Source organism: Calliphora vicina, chromosome 5, assembly GCF_958450345.1.
Source record: "Calliphora vicina chromosome 5, idCalVici1.1, whole genome shotgun sequence".
Lineage (NCBI taxonomy): Eukaryota > Metazoa > Arthropoda > Insecta > Diptera > Calliphoridae > Calliphora > Calliphora vicina.
The window spans coordinates 77,312,836-77,337,743 of NC_088784.1; the positions used below are offsets into that span (position 1 = coordinate 77,312,836).

General features: G+C 29.1%; 1 protein-coding gene across 1 annotated transcript; it reads left to right on the forward strand.

Moving 5' to 3' along the window:
* Positions 1–183: 183 nt before the first annotated feature.
* On the forward strand, positions 184–24,365 carry Reg-5 (Rhythmically expressed gene 5). The gene is made up of 4 exons (XM_065513285.1): positions 184–259; positions 652–857; positions 19,674–19,863; positions 23,127–24,365. The coding sequence occupies exons 2-4, from the start codon at positions 723–725 to the stop codon at positions 23,744–23,746; spliced, it is 945 nt and encodes a 314-aa protein (XP_065369357.1). The 5' UTR covers positions 184–259; positions 652–722; the 3' UTR covers positions 23,747–24,365.
* The last annotated feature ends 543 nt before the right edge of the window (positions 24,366–24,908 follow it).

The following is a 24,908-nucleotide window of genomic DNA, read 5'->3' on the forward strand; positions in this document are numbered from 1 at the left end:
TAGTCGAGACTATAAATAAAAGTTTAAAATAACGCGAAGATTCATAATGAATTGAGTCTTCTTCATTAAAAGTTGACAGGCTACACACAGTAAACAAAAAATAAATTTTTAATTAAAAGAATTTAAAAGCAAATTAAATGGAATATAAATTATAATTTTACAAAAAAAGTTTGGATTAAATTGCAAGTAAAACAAAGTTTAAAAATACTTGATTCAGTAAATTTAGTGAAGTGAAAAATTCGATCGTGACTAAATAGAGGTGATTGATAGCGAAACAATTTGTATGGTTTTTTTTTAGCGAAATTAACCAAGTGAGAAATTATTGAAAATAACAGCAACAAATTAAAAAAAATAATCACTTATTACAACAAATTATAACGATTATTAGTTTTTATTTAACTAACGGAACTAATTTAATAAACAAAAAAAGATTAAAAATAAATAAAATTTTGATAAAAATCTTTACAAGACAACAAATACTTACAATTAAAATTGTTTATATTTATTTATTTTTTTTTGAACAAACGTTGTTATTTTATCTTTTCGTAAAAAGAAAAACACAAAAAGAAAGTTAATTGTTGTAGTTTTTTTTCGAATATTAACAAAACTAAAAGCATCTTTTATTGTACGTAAAAAGCTTAAAAAAAACAGCAACAAAATAAAACAAATTTAAAAACCAAACAAACCCCACGAAAAAAGAAAAAAAAGTTCATTCCATCACTATGGCTCGTCTTCTGCAATTTAATGTAGCGAAAGTTTTATTAGCATGTTGTATATTCCTAAGTGTTCACACCAACATGCAGTCCACGAACGCCTCTTCCATACCAATTTGGGAATTTTTAACACGTAATGAAAAGGTGAGTACAAAATATTGAGATATTTCTTTTATTATCATCTTATTTTTATTGTGTTATTAGTTGTAAGAGTTTAAACTTTTTGTACTTTTTGGCGTTGCCTCTTTTGTTTTTTTTTTTTGTTTAACAAAATGATAAATTGTTTTTAATTTTTGTTTGTAAGCATCTTGAAAATATTTTGTATTTTTTAAACTTGTTTTTTACATAAACAAAACCACAGAGAAAAATAAATTCCAGTTATAATTTCGTCGCCGACTGGTTGGTTGATTGTACACATGTTATGTATTTATTTAATTTTTTTATTTTTTAAATTTAACGTAAAATATGTTTTCCCCAAATGATGGTTAAAATTCCTAAAGAAATATATCCAGGATTTTATAGCTTAATGCTTTTTCAGGTTTTTTTAATTTTAAAAAAACATTAGATACTTGGGGTCCAGTCTCTTTCCCTTCGACCGTCTTACGTTCTTCCATCATTCGGAAGTTCTTCCATCACTGCCTCTAAAATTGTAATATTTGGATTCACATGAAAAGAGAACAGTATTAAATTTGTATTTTTTGTATTAAATCTGTCACGATCAGTTTAAATGTTCTTTGACAAATTGTCGCGATATTAAACAAGACCAGCTTTCTAGAAATTATTTCCAATTTTAGATTATTGACAACCTTCCGGGGAGTTATTTTTGGAAATTTCTTATTCCTTCCAAAAATTAAGATTTGTCGAGGTATTTGTTTGTAAGATGATTTCATCGTTGGAGTCAAATCTCTTTCCGCCGAGCCTCTGGACTAAATCCGGAGAATAGGGCGAATGAGGGAGCAATTGGCCTAATTCATGGATTTGTATCTTGGAAACTGCACATGTGAGCAACCTTGTATTGTCCTGCAGCAAAAGAATATTTTTTCCTGTCCAAATTTTTTTTCAATCCTCATTAAATCGACCTAATAAGTTGATATAATATTCGCCATACAATGTGAGCAACCTTGTATTGTCCTGCAGCAAAAGAATATTTTTTCCTGTCCAAATGCGATCGTTTTTTTTCAATCCTCATTAAATCGACCTAATAAGTTGGTATAATATTCGCCATTGATCGGTTTACCCTTTTAAAGGTACTCAATGTGGCTTATAAAGCGTGCATGCCGAAAAACGGTCTCAATAACTTTTTTGACTGACACACCCACTTTGACCTTTTTTGGCACCGATTCATCTCGAGAAACCCACTGCTTTGACTGTTGTTTGGTCTCTGCTGTGTTTTTGTTGATCTATGTTTCGTCCAGGGTTACGAACTCATCTATATTGCGGTTGAACAACGACAATGACTCCTGCGAAGTTGTCACATGATTGGATTTTTTATCGATTGTGTGCAAACGAGGCACCCATCTTGCGAAAAGCTTTCTAATACCCAAGTGATCATTCAAAATTGAAACCACTGAACCATGTGATATGCCTATGGCTTTCACAACGGCCTCAACAACGTTCGGCACCTTCTGTGATTGTACCGCCACAACGAAATTCATTAGACCACTTTTTTACCATTGAAATTGATGGTGCAGAGTTCCCATAGTATTTATCAAGCTTAATAATGCTTAATGAGCAAACGAAATTCACCTTTTTCCATTTTCTCCTCAAGTTTCGCTGTAGTCTGCTGTTAATGGCTATAAAACTCAATCTAAATGACGCTGCTTATTTAAATTTTGACAGGAGTCAATTGAGAGATGATTGTTGACAGGAGCAGTGTTGCCCTTTCAGTTAAGAGGCGGGAAATTCAAAAAGTCACGTACTTAAATACGCTAAAATTTACTAGATTTTCATAGTAAATTAGAATTTATGTTAGAAATATACAGTATTTGTATTAGGTAAAAGGTCATGTTATTTTGAAAACTAAAATGATGGAATATTGTTTTCAAAGAAAAGTTTTCATTGAATTGTCACTTACTGTATAATGTAAAAGCCTATTCAATGACGTAAAACACTATTTAAATTTATAAAATTTCAAAAATAGAATGGAACACTGTGTTCTTCAATTTGTTATTTTACCTATCATTGGGATCACCACTAGTTACAGAATTATTTTAGCATTTGTGAGTCTTAGGCGGAAATCAATTGAACCTCCATCAATTTCAAATTCTGAATTACAAAACGACACTTAGTGACAATTAACTTTCAATAGACTATTGAAAGAATTAAATTCTATATTCCCTCTATTTCTTAAAGACACTAAAGTGACATTTGACATCACAATAGATTATCAGGGATGTATAAAGTAACCTATTTGGAAAATCCCATAAAATTTAATACCCACAACATATACAAGGTTCTAGAAATAAAATTCTATATTAACAAAAACAAAATATACAAATTCTCTATAAATTCAAAGCCAAAATGACATGACAAAACACATAAAACGTAACTCGATTTGATTGACCTTTAAACGAAAAATATAAAACATACAAATGTACAATAAAGTTATTAACAATATCATTATGCGTTTTAACATAATTCTCTATAAATAAATAGACAAAAAGCTAAAAAGAATATTATTTTAAATAAAATAAAAATCACAAATTTGCAACATAATGATGAGCAAACGATTGCTGAGAATTGTTAAAAAATAAAATGCAAATTAGTAAATAATACTTGATAAGCCGGTAATATTGAATTGAATAAAAAAATAGAAATGAAAAAAAATAAAAAATCAAACATTATTTATGAATGTCTAACAAGTTTTTACAGTTCATTTTTAAGTTTAAACAAAATCATGCTGCTGCTTTTAATTGTGTGTGAAATCCTAGAAGAATTCGAATTTAAACTATAACAATACCTATCTATATATTATGAAAATAATAGAGAAAACAAATTAAAACAAAAAATTCACCTTCATCTAATATATAAATATAAGTAAATATTTATTTTTATATCCCCAACATTTTAAGAAACAACCTTCTTAAAACACTACTCTCAACCAAATCAAGGCTTTTATTTTAAATTTTGAACAATATTGATAAAACGATAGCTACATAAATATGATTGTTGTTGTTTATACTTCAAATTTCAATTTGTTTAAAATTCTTTTCATTATTTAAACAATAACTTATAATATACTTTTTTTGAATATTCATATGAGTATATATAAAAAATATATAACAACAAATATGCAAATTTCCTTTTTGAAGAAAGAAATTCTAACAATTAATAATGACCGCTGGCGCCAATTTAGATTTAATTTTAACTTGTAAATTCGTCTATAGCTTTTAAAGCGTGAATATTTCTGCCAATATCAATCACTTAGTCATTTGAGCTAATTTTTTTTGCTTTTTGTTTGTTTGTTTTGGTTTTATTGTTGTTCAGCAATTATTTTATTTATTTAATTAACAATTTCAGTTATTTATTTTATTTAACAATTTATGTTATATTTATTTAACATTGTTTCAATTTTTGTTAAAACGAACCAAACAAAATTCTACTTATTTTATTTAAACAATGAATGTCAAGGTTTTTTTGCAATAAATACAAACATTTCATTAAGCTTTATTAAATCTAATAGAATTTAATGTATTTTTCTAAAACTTCTAAACGATTTTCATTAAAAAAAAAAACATGTTACAGAATGAAATTTTCAACAAGTTTTTTCACAAGAACTGTCTTACCGATATTATTACTGTTTTTCCTCCACACACTGTTTTGCCTTCACAACAAAAACATGCCACTACTTTTTTTTACAGGATATGTAAATGTAAACAAAACCATATATTAGGTTTACGTACATAAATACATCCCACTGTGGACTTTATTTTGAAACATTTTTATTACAATATAAATTTATTCAAAGTATTGGCCATTGTTAGCTATGACTGTTTCCCATATTTCTGGCAACTTATGGATTCCGCGCCAAAAGAAGGGGCTAAGAACAAATCAAGCCAATATCGGATAGTCTGTTCCAAAGTGAAGCGTACCCCAGAGAGAGCGTTCTGCATCGATCGAAACAATTAGTAGTCGAACAAGACAAGGTCTGGACTATAATGCGGGTGAGGCAAAACTTCCCTACCACTTCATTCTAAATACTTTTTAACGGGTATTGCACCATGTGGCCGAGCGTCGTCATGATTGAATATTAAGGTTTCATATCTGGCCGCATATTCTGGGCATTTTTCGGCCAATGCTCGCTTCAAACGAATCAGTTGCATTCGGTACAGGTTCCCTGTGATGGTCTGGTCAGATTTCAGCAGCTTATAATAGAGAGAACGCTTTTGCTCCCACCAAATACAGAGAATTACTTTAGCGCCTTGGATAATTGTCTTTGGTGTCGATTCGACTGGGTGGCTGGGCTTCACATTCTATCTCTTATGCTTCGGATTATTGTAATGGATCCATTTTTCATCGCAAGTAATGAAACGGTGGAAAAATTATTTTCTTTTATAGCGATCAAGCAACGTTTCGGACAAGCAAAATCGTTTTTATCTCGTCATTAATTCATATGGTACCCAATTTCCCTGTTTTTGGATGAATCCTGATGCTCGCAAACATTTTGAAATTGGTAATTGAGTAGCTCCCAATGATTTTGCAAGCTCTTATTGAGCTAACAATCTTCATGGAGTAATTCCTCCAATTCTTGGTCTTGCTGTCCAGGGCGAATTTTGGTTTAGCTGGCCTGGGCGCATGTTGTCTTCCTGAACCGCACAAATCGCACATTGAAACCGATGAAACACATTCACCATAAGTTTTGGTGAGCAATGGGTGTGCTTCAGCTTCACTATTTTTCAAATTAAAGAAGTGGAGCAAAACTTCGCGCATAAGATGTTTTGTTGGCACAAAATACGACATTTTCGAACCAAAAAAAACTGTTGTTTACACTATAATGTTCAATAAGTCCCCTTTTATAATGCAGAAATTGAAAGGCAGACATTTTTCTCATTCTCTTTTGAACTAACCTAAACCTGTTACCTCTTCAACCCCTCGCCAACAAACTTCGTCTGTCTGCCTTTCAATTTCTGTATTGTAAAAGGGGACTAACTAAGTGAGAATAAATGACGGCATTACTCGCATGTTTGGTAATGCCGTAGTCGGCAATGCAGTAACCCAAAATATTTTACAAAACGTCAAGATTCAGTTAATTTCCTGAATTTTAGAAGTTACATAATTATTTATTATTATTTTTTCCAGTTCCCGCACTGTGCATCGTATGTTTTTATTATATTTAATTTTTACTACTTTTTTGACATAAACTTATTCAAATTGTATATAAAACCAGCTTTTCATCAAAGAAACTATACATTTTAAAATTTTACAAAGTGGCCGTGGCTAAAATTTAAGATAAATGTGACTTTTACTGCTTAGTTTGTTCTAAATTTTATAATTTCTTGAGATTTGTATAATTTTTGTAAAACCTAAATCCTAATACTAAAATACAAATCCATTACGCTTGTTTTTTGCCCTTCTGGGTTAAGATTTAAAAATACCCAATTGAGCGTTATATTATAAATTTGCTTAATGTAATTAATACTTTAAAATATCTTATAATTTTGTTCAAATGGTTTGTTTTTAATCCAACTACTTAATGCAATAAGCCAAATTGTGCTGATCCAATATAATTTAAAACATTATAATCACACAATACAAGGAAATCGTGTTGGTACTAAAAATTTGTTTATATTTTATTGTTCCGACTAAAACCTGTAAATAAAACAAATAGTGGAACAAAACATTTGTTGAATGCAATTTTTCAATAATTTAGAAAGCAAAGTTTTATTTTAAATCAAATTGCTTTATATTTTATTTGTTTCATTGACAATACTCAATATTTATTAATACACGAGTTTATTGTATTAAAAAAAACCATAGAATTATTTAAAATCCAGAAATTTTACTTTTTATGCAAGTTTCATAAAAATTTTATAATAAAAAAAAATTTAACAAGTTTTTTTAAAAAACACACACTCATGCAAAATTCTGTCATTGAATTAAAACACAAAAATAATAATTAATTTTTTTAATACAATACATTTTAGACATTTTTTTATACTTTGATAAAAATAGAAATTTAAATTTAATAAAAGTCATGTTAAGCTCTATCAATTTATGTTTTTGCATTTATTGCTTTTTTTTAATAACTATTAAACTGTAATTACAAGTTTTAGTTAATTCACTATGCGGATATAAATTATTATATCCTAAAATAGTTAGTTATATAAATATAAAAACAAATAATTATTTATAAATATTACACAGAGCTGTGTTGCGAAAACCAAAACAAACTAAGTTAAATTATGCGATTTGCATACAACAAACGTTTTTATTTATCGTCGACTGTAGGTCTGTACTTATTTGTGAATGTGTTTATGTGGAAAAAGATTAAAAACAAAAACAAATTTTTATTGTTTGTTTCATGATAAAACAATTTTGTGTAATGTTTAATAGTTGTAGATGATTTTTTTTTCATTATTTTGTAAATATAACGGAAATAATGAATAATGAAATTCTGCACTATTTGTGCGAAGATTTTAAAATATTTAAAACAGCTGGTGTTGAGAAAACATACCTAGCTAGATGTTTGGACATGAGATACTTAAAATTAAATCTTAATAAAAGCAATCTAGATCTTCATTATCATTTCTTCTATAGGCGAATGAATGGTTGGCAAATATTTGCGGTAATGCAGTACTAGACGCGTTGCCAATGATTTGTTTAGGTTTGCCACATTAAACCATGTTCGTTTGATCGAACAGTAAACGTTTTGTTTATATTTTTCTATCAATATTTAAACAATCAAGTGATCCTTGTCAAATTATCAAAATTTTGTTTATTATTTAACCCTATTTTAATATTTTTCCTTATTTACTGTTAAATGTCTTAAATTTTTGTGTTTTCCAACAAACTCTGACTATTTTTTGCCACTCTTGGTATTATTTACAAGTACTACAAGTATCTCTAAAAGGAAATTAAACAAAGTCTGATAAAAATAAGCAAAAAAATATAAAAAAACTATGATAATTTGTACTTAACAAACTGTAGCAAATAAATCTGCACTTAATTTACAGATTTGAAACAACGAAGCAAATCAAAGCAAACAAACAAATATTTAAACAAATGAATCTACAAACAAAAAAAAAAACTCTAAAAAGAAACAGCTATCAAATTAGCAGAGCATAACAATTGATTAAATAGAGGGCGTTTTTTATAGAGGCGGATAACTTTAAATTGAAATAAAATAGAGAAAAACGTTTTTAATATTCATCCAATTGGATTTATTAATTAGATAATTTTATGGCATTAATGTTTTTATATGATTTCGGGCATGCGGCTAGCGTCTACATGACGTAACCTGGTTCCAATTTTCACACACCCTTCGCAGAAAATAGGGCTGTATTTCGGCAATAAAGCGTCGAATATTCGCTTCCAAGTGGTCGAATCAAAGAGAAAACAATCGAATGGCTTCAAATCACATGAACGAGGGAGGTGGTGATTTATCAGGTCCATTTCTTGAAATTATCTTTCCCTCAGTAAATTTATTGTATCGCACGCTGTGTGCAATTTTTATCACCCCAACTTTCAAAATTGGGCTTTATATATTAATTTTAAAGACAAATTACCTAGTAAATTTGCAAACGATCTGGGGAAAAATTAAACAATTTAAAGTTACACAAATATTTTGTGGTCAACAATAAGTGTACTGTTATTAACATATTATTAATCATTTTAAATTTAATAAAAAAAACCCCAACACATAAGATTTAATGTTGTAAAAATACACTACCGGTCAATAACCTGTTACTTTGCTTTAAGTCATCATAACAAACATTACACCAAATACTTGTTAAGCGGCCTAGTTTCAAAAGTTTTCAAAATGTATACGATGATTTAGTCAAATTTCTTTATCATTGAGTAGCTGTCATTTGCACTTAACATTTTGTACAATGTAATTTAAGTGCAAATTAAGGCCTTGCTGTATCACATTCATAATCAAAATATCGCATAGAAAGTATCAAAAATCGTAAAAAACAATTAAGCTTTTATTTGTTGAAAGAAACAAAAAAATAACAATAAATGAAACCAAATAAAAAAATATAACAGCGCTATTGACCCAATGTTGCTGACACTCTCTCAAATGACAAAGACAAACCAACAAAACAAAAAACTATATAATTATAACCTGTCTTACGTAAATAAAATAAATAAATATTGGTTAACATAATCATCGTTAACGGTTGCATTTAAAACCTGATATGTCACCCCAGTTATTTTTTTTTCTTTGACGACCCAGTGTTGGCCAAAAAAAAACAAATAAAAATTTAACAATAAAATAAGGGGCTTTTTCATTTTTTTTAACAGTTTCTTTTATTGAAAACTATTTAAAAATCACAAAACATTTTAAGAGCTAAAATTCAATACATTCATACATTATTTTATTTAAGGAAATTTATTTTAATCTATTTTTAATTTTAAATTCAGAACAAATATTCTTTTAAACATTAAAATGTTTGAAATAAACTATTTTTACATTTATTACTTTTGGAAATCATGTCAGTAATCTCACAACTGCAGTTATAAAACTTTTAAGGATCATTTAAATGCACTTACAACTTGGTAATCTCTTTCAAAAGTACATATAATGTGGTAACTCTTACAAAATGCTGGTTATTTACCGTGATTTCTCTTTCTGCACTGCCATGCCATTATCTAATCTCACTCTTATTTCAAGGGTAAAACTGTGCTCTTTGTTATTATTAACATATTGATAACGGTAGATAATAGTAATGTCAATTTAATGCTTTTTTGCAAGGCAACAAATTTTTTACTTCAAAAATAACAACTATATCGAGTTTTGCTTCAAAAAGGAGGATATTTTAAACTTTTTTCTAAAAAAACAAACATGAATTAACACTAAATGAGGCCATTCGTGGGATAAATAGTTTAAATATATTGCAGAATGATTTAAGAACGATTTCAATGATATTAAACAATTTTAAAGATATAAATTTACCTATTCTTGTAACTGTTAATCGAATTATAAAGATTACAATTTATTATTGAAACTATAAAAAAACTGTCCATAATAAAAACATAAAATAATCATGTAAAATTAAATTTTTGTAGCTATATTTCGGTTTAATCGGCACAGAGACGATATTTTTCAGAAAATTTTTCACTAAATATAATTTGGCAGCCCTACTTCTTGTATTTAATATTTAGAAATAGAAAGAATCAAGGCTTTTCTTTACTTGTTAACCTTAAACATTTAAACAAACATGGTTTTGCATAAATAAAACTGAAACAAATATAAATAAGAAATGAATCCTTGGTTTGCAATTAGTAGTATAGACATGTGACTTTGTTTTTGGCATATTTTAATGCATTTATTTTAAATTTTAACACTATTGGTAGCAGAATTTGTAGAATACAAAAATAAAAAAAAAAATTATTTTATTGGTAGCAAATTTACAGCCTGTTCCACGATGTCGAAAGAAAAATTTAAAATTCTTTCAAATAGTTTTCATACAAATTTGTTCGAATCATTTTTCTTTCGACATCGTGAAACAGGCCTTTAATGTAAAATTGGTTTAAATTTAAGAGCTTTTTAAGGCAAACTGGGTGACAGAAAGAAAACTGAAGTCATCGTGAGTGAATTTAATTTGAAATATATTTCAAGCGCTAGATTGACACACTTCACTTAGGAGGCTTAAGTTTTGAAATATAAGACTTTCATCTTCCCAACCAATAACCCACAAATGTCTGAGATATAAGGAAAAACAAGTAAGAGAGCTATATTCGGCTGTGCCGAATCTTATATACCCTTCACAAAATTATACTTAAAAAACAAAAATTTAAATATTTTTAAGTGAAAAACATTTTTGTTTTCAGTTTTTTTAATTTTTTGAAAAAAAATTTTTAAAATTTTTTTTTAAATTAAAATTTTTTTTTTTTAAATTTAAATTTTTTTTTTTTGTTTTTATACCCTTCACCTTCCTGAGAAGGGTATATATAAGTTTGTCATTCCGTTTGTAATTTCTACATTTTTCATTTCCGACCCTATAAAGTATATATATTCTGGATCCTTATAGATAGCGGAATCGATTAAGCCGTCTGTCTGTCTGTTGAAATCAGTTTTCTGAAGACCCCAGATATCTTCGGGATCCAAATCTTCAATAATTCTGTCAGACATGCTTTCGAGAATTTTGCTATTTAAAATCAGCAAAATCGGTCCACAAATGGCTGAGATATGAGGAAAAAACCAAGACAACCTCGATTTTTGACCTATTTTTTTACCTATATCTGGATTACTAAGACATTAATATAGACAATATGGATACATTTGCAACGACGTATATAAGACCATAGTAAGTTGGACCTACAATGGGTCAAAATCGGGAAAAAAATTTTGAACCCGATTTTTTTTTTTTTTTAAAAATTGAAAAAACAAAAAAAAAATTTTAAATTTAAAAAAAAAAAATTTTAAAATTTAAAAAAAAAAAAATTTTTTAAATTTAAAAAAAAAAATTTTAAATTTAAAAAAAAAAATTTTAAATAACAATCGAAAAATTTTTTTTTCCAAAAAATTCAAAAAACAACTGGAAAAAAAATTAAATTTTGTTTACCTAAAAATATTTAAAATTTTGAAGTATAATTTGGTGAAGGGTATATAAGATTCGGCACAGCCGAATATAGCACTCTTACTTGTTTAATTTTTTTTTGTTGAAAACAAAATCGGGTTAAAAAATATTTTTTCGATTTTGACCCATTGTAGGTCCAACTTACTATGGTCTTATATACATACGTCGTTGCAAAGGTCTTTGAAATATATATCATTAGATATCCATATTGTCTATATTAATGACTTAGTAATCCAGATATAGGTCAAAAATAGGTAAAAAATCGAGATTGTCCTGGTTTTTTCCTCATATCTCAGCCATTTGTGGACCGATTTTGCTGATTTTAAATAGCAAACTTCTCGAAAGCATGTCTGACAGAATTATTGAAGATTTGGATCCCGAAGATTTCAGGGGTCTTCAGAAAATTGATTTCAACAGACAGACGGACAGACAGACGGACATGGCTTAATCGACTCTGCTATCTATAAGGATCCAGAATATATATACTTTATAGGGTCGGAAATAAAAAATGTAGAAATTACAAACGGAATGACAAACTTATATATACCCTTCTCACGAAAGTGAAGGGTATAACAAGGCAACCTCGATTTTTGATCTATATCTGGATTACTAAGTCATTAATATAGACAATATGGATATCTAATAGATATTGCAAAGACCTTTCAATCAACGTACATATATAACGCCATAGTAAGTCGAACTTAGAATGGATCAAAATCGGGAATAATATTTTTTAACCCTAATGTTTTTTTCACCAAAATTTTTCTTTCACTAATATAATATGTAAATTTAAAAAAAAATTATTAAAAATTTAAAAAAAAAATTAAAAAGTAAATTTGAAATGGCAAACAAATTGTTTTGCCATACAATTTTTTTCCACTAATAAATTAAAAATAAAAGTTTTTTAAACAAAAATGGTAAAAAAAAAAATATTTTTTTTTATAAATTTAATTGATTCTTTGGAAAGTTTCCATTGTATTGACAACCATTATAAAATCACACTAACCACACTAAAAAAAAAGAATTAACGTAACGTAACGTAATATTAATGGCACAGTGAATATAATTCCTGCCAATCCTCTTAAACATTGCGGAGAAAAACTAAAGTTCTAGCTAACAATAAAATATTTGTAGTACCAAAACAAATTTAATTAATTTATTTAAACATCGTTGTTTAATTGTATTATTTTCTCTTTATTCCAAGTTCATTCACATTTCCGAATTTGTTTAATTATCACAATATTCTTTTATGATTTCCACTGTAAAAATTAAATGATTTAATTATTTCCATATAAATTATTGAGTAAAATACTTCAATGGTGTGAGTACCAACTTACTATTTATTTGATCATTCAAGCGATTAAAACTCGTAAATAATTATGATGATGAATCAGTGACACATTCAGACAGACAGCCAGTCAGCCATCTCTATACAATCCACAATATTGTCTGCCGTAATCTTTATAGTTATATCTTGTTTTATTTAAATTTTAAAACATGATGTTTATTTATTAATTTTTTTGCTCATACACTTTGCATATAAGAAAAATTAATTAAAGTGAAATATTATTTAAGAAGCAAAAACAAAACACCTTATTTACTGATTTTAATTTTTTCCAGTTTTGTTTTTATGATTTGTTGATTCATAAAGTTAATTATTATTGTTATTTACAAAAAAATAAATAAATAATATTTATTTTTTAAAAAATCGGTATTCTTTTTAAATGTTTTTTATATGACAATATAAAAAAGAATTTCTGTGACTTTTTCTGGGTGGAATAATGTCAAGGATTGTTAAGGGTTTTAGATTTAATGGTTTTTAAGGTGTGTAATTTTTTTAAAATTAAATTAGTTTTACAATGACATTCGCTGAACGTGTTAAAACATTTTATGTTTTATCACAAAACACATGCAATACATACCGTGTGACAGTGAGCAGAATGTGTCTGTCTTCGAAACTGTATTTTATAAGCAGTGTTGTCTACTAAGCGCGTATCGTATTAGATTTAGCGGCTATAAACATACTAATTTACTATTATTATTATTTAGAGCTTTTTTGAATAAAACTCCTTAAAATATGGTCTAAATATAATTGTTGTCGTTAAATTGCTAAGACGAGGCTTCAGCTGTGAAATCCAGTGGCAAAAGACTGCCAGGAAATGGAATCTTACATTTCACGAACGCTACTGAGAAAATTGTAGATAATTCGAAAAACACGTCTCCGATAGAGTAAAATAGTGTTGATTAGTAATTGTTTGATTACAAATAAATTTACTTTATCTCGTTCTTAAAACACCGGCCATCACCTGTATATACGAGTACTTTTTATTTATTTATTTTATTTTTTGTTATTTACTTAAATACTTATCGATTACTAAATATTTGTTGTGCATATTTTTAATAAAAAATTGTCACGTATTCAGTAAATTCAAACATTATTTTTTTTTTGGTATTTCAGTTATTACCAATTGTTTTTTTGTAGGCAAATTTTGCACCTTTTTGATTACTATTTTATTTTGCGTTTAAGACTTTCGATTAAAACAAATAAAATTCATAAATTTTAACAGAAATAAACCGTTGCATTTTATAGCTATTGTATAGTTCAGTGTATTGTTGGGCTAATGGTTACTGTTTGTATTACTAGACCTTGTTTGTCACAAAAAAATTACTCGACCTAGATCAAATTTTTTAGGAATTAAATTTAAATTAATTTATTGGATTTTTTTTCAATGTATACTGCTGGCACATGTCCGTTTAATAGGTAGGTTTGGTAATGTCTTTGTGATAACTGTAGTATTTACTGTTATGGAAACGGTCTTTCATTATGGTGGTCAAAGATGAAATGTTTGAATATTTGGGATTTTTCAATAAAATACTGTGAAATTAATTAATATCTCAATTCATTTGAATTTTAAAAATGACGTAAGATCTGGACGATAGATCTTTTAGGTCGGGCTGGAATAGAGTATCCATTACCATAGTCCTAAACCCAGAAAGAACAGGGTAAAGACACAGTTTTCTACTCGTCTTCGTCACGTCAACTTCTATAGAAGTAATTGGAATAGGAATATTCATTCTCCTAGTATGGGCACCAATTAAATAGTGTCTTGTCAACACAGATATCATGATCAGTTGCCGATCCCGTGAGAGCACTACTAAACCCAGAAAGAACAGGGTAAAGACACAGTTTTCTACTCGTCTTCGTCACGTCAACTTCTATAGAAGTCATTGGAATAGGAATATTCATTCTCCTAGTATGGGCACCAATTAAATAGTGTCCTGTCAACACAGCTATCATGATCCGTTGCCGATCCCGTGAGAGCACTAGCTATGGTAGTCATATACAGCCTTCAATAACAATTATACTATCTGGTCTGAATAGATTCAAAAAAGTTCACGCTGTACAAGGAACTTACAACATGAAAGCGGATCCAATCAAATACTTGATCTAGTCATCTTGTAAACAAATGTTCCCCCATCACTGCCTCTTAATTTGTATTTGGAGTCATTTAAATAGAGAACAAAATTCCATTTCTGGCTCGACCAGTTTAATTGCTGTTTGACAAATTGTATACGAGCAGAAATAAGGACTTTTTTCGCGGGCTCTCTGTACGATAACTAATTTTCATGGGAGTAATTTCAGAATTTCTTAAACTTTCTTGCCATTAAATTGTGTTGTTTTGGAGAAGTTTTACGAGATCTTCCTCCAAAATGTTGAGTTTTTACGGACCTGTCTTACGTTTTTTTGATATATGTCATTTTGAAGGGTACATATCTGTCATTTATTCTCACTTAGTTATTGAACATTATAGTGTCAACAACAAAGTTTTTTTTGCTTCGAAAATGTCGAATTTTGTAACAACAAAGCGTCATATGCGGGAAGTTTTGCTTTACTTCTTTAATTTAAACAAGTAAAAGAGGTATATTCCGCTGTGCCGAATCTTATATACCCTTCACCATATTATACTTCAAAATAAAAATTTTAAATATTTTTAGGTAAACAAAAATTTTTTTTTAATATTTAGCGAAAAAAAAGAATTCGGTTTAAACAAGATTGTTTCCGATTTTGACCCATTGTAGGTCCAACTTACTATGGTCTTAAATACGCCGTTGCAAAGGTTTTTGAAATATCTATCATTAGATATCCATATTGTCTATATTAATGACTTAGTAATCCAGATATTGGTTAAAAATAGGTCAAAATCGAGGTTGTCCTGGTTTTTTCTTTATATCTCCGCCATTTGTAGACCGATTTTCTCGATTTTAAATAGCAACCGAGCCGGAAGAATTCCGGAGATATTGATGTATGAATCATGTATGTAAGTTATTTGGGGGCTTCGGAAAGTTGATTTCAACAGACAGACGGACATGGCTTAATCGACTCCGCTATCTATAAGGATCCAGAATATATATACTTTATAAGGTCGGAAAATTATATTGTGGAAATTACAAACGGAATGGCTAACTTATACATATATACCCTTCTCATTACGTGCCGCTGAAGCACACCATAGCTTATAGTGAATGTGTTCCATCGGTTTCAACGTGAGAGAGGAGGTTTGTGCGGTTCAAGGGTGGTGATTTTGACACGGAAGACAAAGATCGCCTAGGTCATCCAAACAAGTTTGAAGACCAAGAATTCGAGGATTAGAGATTACTCCATGAAAATAGTTGTAAAACTCAACAAGATATTGCAACGTCATTAGGAGCTACTCAATTTCAAAATATTTGTAATTGTAATTTGTAATAATCCAAAAGAAGAGAAATTGGGTACCATACGAATTGAAGCTGAAAGACCTTGAAAGAATATAATTTTTGGACCGAATCGTTACTTGCGATGTAAAATAGATCCATTTCGATAATGCGAAGCGTAAGAGATCGTAAGTGAAGCCCGGCCAACCAGCCGAATCGACACCAAAGCCAAATTCCCATGGAGCTAAGGTAATGTTCTGTATTTGGTGGGAGCAAAAAGGATCCTATTTTTTATGAGCTGCTAATTGGATGCATTACTCCAAGAAGATTGTGGTAAAACTCAACAAGAACTTGCAAAATCATGGGGAGCTACTCAAGCAACAATTTCGAAACGTTTGCGAGCAGCAGGATTTATTCAAAAGCAGGGAAATTGGGTACCATACGAATTGAAGGCAAGATACCATGACAAACAATTTTGCATGTCCCAAAATTATGCTTAAACGCTATAAAAGAAAATCATTTTTGCACCGAATCATTACTTGCGATGAAAAATGGATCCATTACAATAACCCGAAGCGTAAAAGATCGTATGTGAAGTCTGGCCAACCAGCCGAATCGACATTAAAGCCAAATATCCATAGCGCTAAGGTAATATATTATGAGCTGCTGAAATCTGACCAAACAATCACAGGGAACCTGTAACGAATGCAACTGATTCGTTTGAAGCGAGCATTGGCCAGACATGAAAAAGTAATATTCCATCATGACAACGATCGACCACACGTAAATACCTGTTAAAAATAAAGTGTCTTAGAATAAAGTGGTTGGGAAGTTTTGCCTCATCCGCTTTATAGTCCAGACCGTTCCCCGTCCAACTACTATTTGTTTCGATCGATGCAGAATGCTCTCTCCAAAACTGTTTTGATTCGTTCTTGGCCTCAAAAGATGAGCAGTTATTTTGGCTCGGACTCCATATATATTGAATAAATTTATATTGTACAAATGTTTCAAAATAAAAGCTAAAAATTTTAAAAAAATCCGGCAGTTTTAAGTCATATACCCAATACTGTCACTCATTGTATGATATGTAAATGAAAAGTTCGTGACATATTTCCAAAATGTTCATTAAAATGTCTTAAAAATAAGGAAAAATATAATATAAATTTTGCCTTTTTATAGAATTTATATCCGCAAATAAAATTTATAGCTACATATGAATTTACTTACATATATCACAAAAATAAATAAAAAAATACCCATTCAATAAAATGTTTTTCTACTCATAATGATATTGGTTGGCCCAGACACGTATTCATACAAAATTCTGCAATACGTTTTTTTCAGTATAATTTAACGAGTACGATTGATAAATGGATTCTTAAATACGTATGTGTTTACTTCAAACAAGTAGTAGATAATGCAATAAATTTGTACAAAAACACCAACCAACAAGCGATTAATACAAATTGTTGGAAAAACACACACAGACGATAATAAAATTTCCAAAAAAAAAGCAGTAGCACCTAAATATGCACTATTTATGGTTCAGTAGCTTTCCAAGCCCCAATTGTCTTGACTTGACTTACGTAGACAATCATTTCAACGCATTTCGTATACTATAGAGTTGTTCTTTTTAAATATGCTAGAGCGTTAACGTTACTCCACCACCAAACACATCATGCCATTATACTCTAACATGACTTTCAATTCAAATTTGTATGCTGTACTGTACACTGGCAGCAGAGCGTGTTATTTGCGTAGATTGTGGCTTTGTACACCATTTCCAAAACGTTTGAGGGGGCGGATGAGTATTTTGCAATGTTGTAAACAAAAAACCATTTAAATCCCAAATAGTAAATGGTGTACAAGATTTCTATATCATCGGAGTCATCAAAATCCCCCCAAAAAAGTAAAAATATTGCACAAAAAGAATACAAACATAATAAAAAAACAAGTAAGAGACCTATATTCGGCTGTGCCGAATCTTATATACCCTTCACCAGATTACACTTTAAAATACAAATTTTAAATATTTTTAGATAAACAAACATTTTTTTTACAGTTTTTTTTTCAATTTTTGGAAAACAAATTTTCGAATTGTTATTTTAAATTAATTTTTTTTTTGTTTTTTAAAAATTTACAAATTTTTTTTTTGGTTTTTTAAATTTTTTTTTATGAAAACTAAAAAATTCGGGTTGAATTTTTTTTGCGATTGTATATCCAACTTTCTATGGTCTTATATACGTCGTTGCAAAGATCTTTGAAATATCTATCATTAGATATCCATATTGTCTATATTAATGACTTAGTAATCCAGATATAGGTCAAAAATCGAGGTGTCCTGGTTTTTTCCACATATCTCAGCCATTTGTGGACCGATTTCGCTGATTTTACATAGGAATCTTCTTCGGAAAATTATATTGTGGAAATTACAAACGGAATGACAAGCCGATTTTCTTGATTTTAAATAGCTTGGACTATTGAGGATATATTGACGTATGATTCATGTGTGTAAGTTATTTTGGGGGCTTCGGAAAGTTGATTTTAACAGACAGAATTTGACAGACAGACAAATATATATATACTTTAAGAGAAATGAAATATATAAAAATTACAAACGGAATAACAAACTTAGATATGTATTATCTTACAACTTATGGTGAAGGGTATTAAAATAGGTTTTTTTTGTCTTAAAAATATTAAAGAGTTTTGCAAAATACCAAAAAAAAAAAATAATGATGACACATTTCTTTAGCAGACGTAATTTTTTGAATGTTTTTATTTAGCGTCTTGTTTATTTTTTCGGGGTATTTTCTAAAAGCAAAAACACACATGAAGCTGGAATATTAAATTAGCTTATTTTGAAACTATGACGTTTATAACAACACAAAATTAACATAATTATACATAAACATTTATAACAAAATCTTAGATATGTATAAACAAAACAGTTTTGTTAATTTTTCATAATCACATGTTATTTAATCAAATGTCTAGAGATGGCTTCAAAATAAAAAAATCCATATAAAATTCTCAACTGTAAAACAGGTGATTAAATTAAATATTTAACAGCTATAATTAAAAGAAAAGTTTGGCGTAATATTTCCTCCATAAATGTTTTATATTATATGATAATTCCCCGGGAATATTGTCAGTTTTATAGCCACATCAAATTTATCTCATAAATTTTAACTTAATAACCTAATACGATAATATAAAATTATTTGCAATAATTTGAAATTCCCGCCATTAATTTAAAACAAAAACAAGCCATAAATATTAATTTACATTGTTTGAGAATGAATTAAGTTGTTTTTATTTTTAATTCAAACTTAAGTTGATAATGTTTTTCTCATGAAATTTAAATTATTTTAAAATGTAAAGTGTTTTACAACAAGTTAGAGAAAGTGATTTACAAAATAACACCCTTAATGTTTAATCCAATAATTGTTTAATAATTATTCCATGTCTAGCAAATGATTTGAAATATATTTTAATGCAATTATTTTCCCTTTTTCCATTTCAGATGTCTTATTTGTATTCCACATTTGCCCAATTAGTGAGTGTGCACTGTAAAGCTACCACAGCCACATCTAACATACCAGTTAATCAATGTAAACGTGATCTATTGAGTTATGGTTATGAAAAACTACAAACCTTTAACGATGCCCAATTGGATGCCTTTGATCCTTATCAAAGGGGCGCCAGTCAATTAAGTAAGTTAATATAAATTGTTGGCCAGCCTTGAAAATTAATTTTCGCAGAAACACTTTGTTCTTTCTTTCTACGAAGTCTTTATTTATTACAAATTTTATATATTTTTAAAAAGAAGACATAATTTCCTACATTTTAATATATAAAACATCTAACTTATAAGTTCCTCTAGCCAAATTAATGGATTCAAAATCATCCACATACAGGAAATCTGTTGAATCTTGTCGTTTTGTAAAATAATTTGGGTTACTGCATTACCGACTACGGCATTACCAAACATGCAAGAATAGTACAAGATGAAGCGATGTAGGTATTTTGATGCCATTAATGAGACAAGTGGAAATGATTTGATAAATCAAAAAATAAATGGAAGACTTTTTGATAAGACAAAAATGTTTTCAGTTGAAATGAAAATTTTGTACTATGCGATAAAATATTTATTTTTTTAAAGTTTTTAAATGAAATTTTGCAGTTATTTAGAAATTTTAGCTGAGAGTGATATACAGCAAAAATACTTACAAAAACTTATAAAAAATCCCAATTTTTTTTTTAATTTTATTTTGAAGCCTTTGTACAATATAAATTAATTCAAAGTATTGGCTATTGTTAGCTATGACCTTTTCCCATAGATATAGATTTCCAGAGAGAACGTTCAGCATCGATCGAAAAAATAAAGTAGTCGGACGGGGCAAGGTCTGGACTATAAGGCGTGTGAGGCAAAATTTCACAACCATTTCATTCTAAATAGTTTTTAACATGAATTGCAAAATGTGGTCAAGCGATGTCATGATGGAATATTACGGTTTCATGTCTTCAAACGAATCAGTTGCATTCGGTACAGGGAACCTGTACTGCACAGTGGGGGATCTGAAAAAAAAGTGGAAATAAATCTTTAACTTCTAAACGAATAGCCCGATTTTAATAAAATTTCCCATGGCTATAGAGGAGGTGTCGATAAGTTTAAGTTTTGAATTTGGGCTTAAACAACCAAGGGGGCCGAGTCACAATGCCCCAAATTGGGGCACCTCGGGTATATCAAAAATTAAAAATGATGCCAAATTTTTGTTTGCGATCCGATTTGAAAGATTTTTATATATATAGAATGTACTAGACGAGATCTACAAAAAACATTGCTTTAGCCATATATTATCTCTTATAGTTTACGAGTTATTCGCATTTGAAAAGTAAAATTTTATTTTTTTTGCCTACCTTGGTCTGCCATTTTGCTAATAACGGATCCAATTCTTTCCCGATTTTCTTGAAGTATCTTTTTTTGATACTTAAGAAAGAATTGTTAAAAAATATCTACTGAGTCAAAAGTTATGTGCATTCAAACTTAAAAAAAATAAAAAAGTCGTTTTTTCGCCATTTTTTTCGAAAAAAGTACCTACATTAATTTTAAATTATACAGAAAATGAGAAAAAAATAAATAATGTGTTTATATTTTTCTGAAAGATAACATTTCGGGAAATATTATAAAAGCAAAATAATATCAAAATTCGTATTATTGCGTGGTCCAGAGCCTTCCGAAGTAGACCTATTTTTTATGTAAATTTCAACTTTAGACAACATATTCTAAAATCGCATAGCTGCTTTCAAAAAATTAAGACCAGTTTTGTATGTCCTGTTCTTCAATATCATGCAAAGGGATTTCATAGCCCCGAGCTTGGTACCTTCAATAGATCCAAAAATCAAAAAAAATCCCAATTTTGGGATTTTTGGAAAGTTTTTTGGGAATTATAAATATCTTTTTCACTTTTGGATTTGCATCGAACGTTTCTATATAAGTGTAAAATTTCATTAAAAACGATTCATAAACAAAACTTTTATTGCATTTTAAAATTTAAAATTTTCCAAAAAAAATCAGCTATAATTTTTTATTCGCATATTTTTAAAAAAAGTCTTCAATAATTTTTTTAATTCTTAAAAATTTTGTACATTTTTGAAAAGAGGACATAATTTCCTACACGCTGATATATAATATGTATATCTTTTCTTTTCCGCTAGTCAAATTTATGAACCCTTTTGCTCCTAACATTACCTTAGCGCCATGGATATTTGGCTTTGGTGTCAATTCGGCTGGTTGACCGGACTTCACGTACGATCTCTTACGCTTCAGGTTATCGTAATCGATCCATTTTCAGCGCAAGTGATGTTTCGGTGCAAAAATTATTTTCTTTTATAACGTTCAAGCATCATTTCAAAATCGTCTTTCAAGGTCTCTCGGATTCAATTCGTATGGTACCCTATTTCCCAGCTTTTAAATAAATCCAGCTGCTCGCAAACATTTTGAAATTGCTGCTAGAGTAGCTTCCAATGATTTTGCAAGTTCTTGTTGAATTTGACAACAATCTTCATCGAGTAATGCCTTCAATTCTGGTCTTCCATGTCAAATTCACAACTTCTGAACCGAACAAACCGTAACTCGAACGTTGAAACCGATGGAACGCATTCACCTTAAGCTTTGGTGAGCAATCGTTAAGCTTCAGCGTCACTTTTCTTCAAATTAAAGAGGTAAAGCAAAACTTCCTGCATATGCATATGAATTGGCACAAAATTCAACACTTTCGATTTTGAAAATTTGATTCAGTATCGATTTATAAGCAATTATTTTTCTTTTTAACTTATGAATTTGTTGCTAGTATGTACTAAGGAGTTAAGACAACGAATTAATTCATTATTAATTCTTTAATGTAATGGTTAAGGGATACAATTTAATTTGATTTTGAAAATTTAATTAAGAATTGTTTCCAACTTTTGAATACAATTGGGGGATTCAAACGGTCTCCTTTTTTAGTTTAAACAAATTTTTGTTGGGTTTCAAACAAAAGAGTTATAAACTAATAAGACTTTTTGAACTATGTTTATTGGTTTGTCATAAAATAACCCTTTTTTTGTTTGCAGCACAACGAGAATTTGTTTAAACTAAAAAAAAATTTTACGACATTATGACAATACGACATAATAGCAGACCGTTTGAATCCCTCAAATGTATTTCAACTACTTTTATCCATCCATTTTTGACACATATTAGACACCAAAATGGCACTAAATTTAAAAAATTTTAAATCCCATCGTGTTCCTTTTCAATCCCATAGATTTGAAAAGGAAGCTAAAAAAAATACAAATTTCATAAGAATTTGTTATTATATTGGAAAAGATTCCATTCCTGGTCAATGTATATTAGAAATTTTGGACACATTTTTTTTTAACCAACTTTTCGATTGTTTTTCTAATTTTTAAATCTTTTCCATTTATTTTCCAGTTTGGACCTCCATTATGAGAGATCATCCCAGCTCGACTTTGGTAACAACACGTAAACCCTTGCCCACACCACCGGCAACCTCAATTGTCATCATGACCCACCAGCAGCAGCCTAGTGCCACAAAAACTAAATTTATCGATAGCACAACATCCTCCCATCAATATCCAAAAAATCCGATGTTTGACAGCAGTGAACATAAACATCATTATGCCATGGATATGGACATAGCATATGGACAACCCAGCATGGCCCACAATCCCCAGATTGATGTGTTTGATGTGAGTGCCCATAAAACATATTTGACTGGACCCTCGGTGGTGCGTGTTAAACCTGATGGTTCTCCCGTCGAAGAAGATCAACACAGGCCATTGGCTAAAGATGACGATTTGGAATCATATGGCTCAGTGACATTTGGCCGCAACGATGACATTAAAGTAAATACAAATGCAAATCAACAGAAACATCGCAAAATTGCCACCATTAATGCTTTGAAACAGCAATATCTGGCAAATTTGGCCAGACAACAGCAGGAGTTATTGCCACCTTACGAGGATGCCAGACGTCGACGTCGCCGTCATCAACCCATTGCCTACCACCATTACAGCAATATTCGTGTGTAATTAATTAACAAATGAATTGTCTGCTTTTTTGAAGAAGTGAAATATGTCTGAGAGATTTAACTAAATAATTAACCCCTGAAACTTAGTTAAATTATCAAATACATATGTATGTACATATGATTTGGATAAAATAATATGTTTTCTACTCTTTAGCTTTATTTGTAAATTATTGTAAGTTTTAGTTTTAAATTTATTTATATGTTTGGCTTAATTTGTATATTTTTACGAGTGCATGAGTTATTTTGTTTGGCTGTGTATTTGAATGTCTGTGAATGATTTGAATCTACTAGTAATTAATTTTAAAAACATTTTAATTTGTAATTTTCTTAGTTATAATTTAAACGTTTTATTTACATCATATTTTCTTTTTTTATTTTGCAAACTCATGGAATTATTTACATACATTTTTGTTTTAATTTTTTCTATTTAATTATTTTATTATATAAAAAAAAACATTTTTGCATATTATTGAAACAAAAAAAAAAACATTTAATTAACTTTTATTTATTGTGTGCTTTAATTTAAGATTTTATTATTGTATTTACCCCTAAATACGAGTATGTATAGTTAAGTTTGTAAAGAGTTTTTTACGAATGAAATAAATCACTTGAAAAATATATATTTTATAAGAGTTTGTATTTTCCCAGCAAAAATTTGGAGAATTTTTGTAATGACAACTAATTATTTCATGCATTCTTTTGTAAGGAGTGGTGGTTACCCAGCACATTATTTTATTTACTAGAATAAGTACTTATTTTTATACAGGCTGGTAATGAACTTTTGCATTTAGCACAGCTATCTAGTGTGTTTGACTGGAAAACGGGAGGTTAGTGGTTCGCCACCTGTCAAAGCCATTAATTTTTTTGTTCATATCATATTCATTTATATGTTGATGTTAAAACTATTGTTAACTTCCAATAAAATAACTCGTACATGGAGCAGTGAGTTAGCAGCTTGACTATCAAACACAAGCAAATAATGTGACTGTTCGATTCCCACACAAGGCAATATTTTTTGTGTTTTTTTTTTAAGCTACATATTCTTGTTGTGAATTTACTACTTATTTCTCAACTGATTGTAAGTACATTTGTAAGCTTGACCCCTGAATTTTTTAAAAATCTCGAACAACGGTAATTAGTGATTCAGTCAAATAATAAGTAGT

Bases quoted from the DNA above. Each gene is read 5' to 3' on its own strand.
- Reg-5 (XM_065513285.1), top strand. From the start codon at position 723: ATGGCTCGTCTTCTGCAATTTAATGTAGCGAAAGTTTTATTAGCATGT. The intron at 858-19,673 runs GTGAGTACAAAA...TTTCCATTTCAG, and splicing joins TTTTAACACGTAATGAAAAG to ATGTCTTATTTGTATTCCAC. The intron at 19,864-23,126 runs GTAAGTTAATAT...TTTATTTTCCAG, and splicing joins AAGGGGCGCCAGTCAATTAA to TTTGGACCTCCATTATGAGA.